Source organism: Seriola lalandi, unplaced genomic scaffold (assembly GCF_002814215.2).
Source record: "Seriola lalandi dorsalis isolate HSWRI2012SDOR001 ecotype SW California unplaced genomic scaffold, Sedor1 jcf7180002053215, whole genome shotgun sequence".
In the NCBI taxonomy this organism is placed as follows: domain Eukaryota; kingdom Metazoa; phylum Chordata; class Actinopteri; order Carangiformes; family Carangidae; genus Seriola; species Seriola lalandi.
The window spans coordinates 11,032-11,757 of NW_019523768.1; the positions used below are offsets into that span (position 1 = coordinate 11,032).

Here is a 726-nt window from a genome sequence, read left to right on the forward strand (position 1 = left end):
CACTGGATTCAGGTCTGGAGACTGGGGGGGGGGGGTCACTGAACTCACTGTCAGGTTGATGTTGTGACATGGAGCTTGATCCTGCAGGAAGGAGCTGTTAGAGGATGGAGAACTGGTCAGAAACAACAGTCTGATAGACGTGTCTCTGTTTGTTCCAGGCTGCTGCTGAAGGCCGGCATCGACATCAACAAGACCACCAAGTCCGGAACGGCTCTGCACGAGGCGTCTCTGTACGGGAAGACGGAGGTGGTGCGGCTGCTGCTGGACGTGAGTGACTGGTGCTTTAAGTCGGTCAGTGGTGAGGAGCCGCTGTCCTGTGTGTTCAGGTCTGATGTGTGTGTTCAGGTGTGATGTGTGTGTTCAGGTGTGATGTGTGTGTTCAGGTCTAATGTGTGTGTTCAGGTCTAATGTGTGTGTTCAGGTCTAATGTGTGTGTTCAGGTGTGATGTGTGTGTTCAGGTGTGATGTGTGTTCAGGTCTAATGTGTGTGTTCAGGTCTAATGTGTGTGTTCAGGTCTAATGTGTGTGTTCAGTTCTGATGTGTGTGTTCAGGTCTAATGTGTGTGTTCAGGTGTGATGTGTGTGTTCAGTTCTGATGTGTGTGTTCAGGTCTAATGTGTGTGTTCAGGTCTAATATGTGTGTTCAGTTCTGATGTGTGTTCAGGTCTAATGTGTGTGTTCAGGTCTAATATGTGTGTTCAGTTCTGATGTGTGTGTTCAGGTCTA

General features: G+C 49.0%; 1 protein-coding gene across 1 annotated transcript in view; it reads left to right on the top strand.

Moving 5' to 3' along the window:
• LOC111651053 (uncharacterized) overlaps positions 1-267 on the top strand; it is a gene marked incomplete at its 3' end in the record, with an annotated part of 4,773 nt that extends 4,506 nt beyond the window's left edge. The window contains exon 4 of the mRNA XM_087172550.1: positions 159-267. Coding sequence (XP_087028676.1) covers positions 159-267 — 109 coding nt within the window. The remainder of the gene's footprint in view (positions 1-158) is intronic.
• Between the last annotated feature and the right edge of the window lie 459 nt (positions 268-726).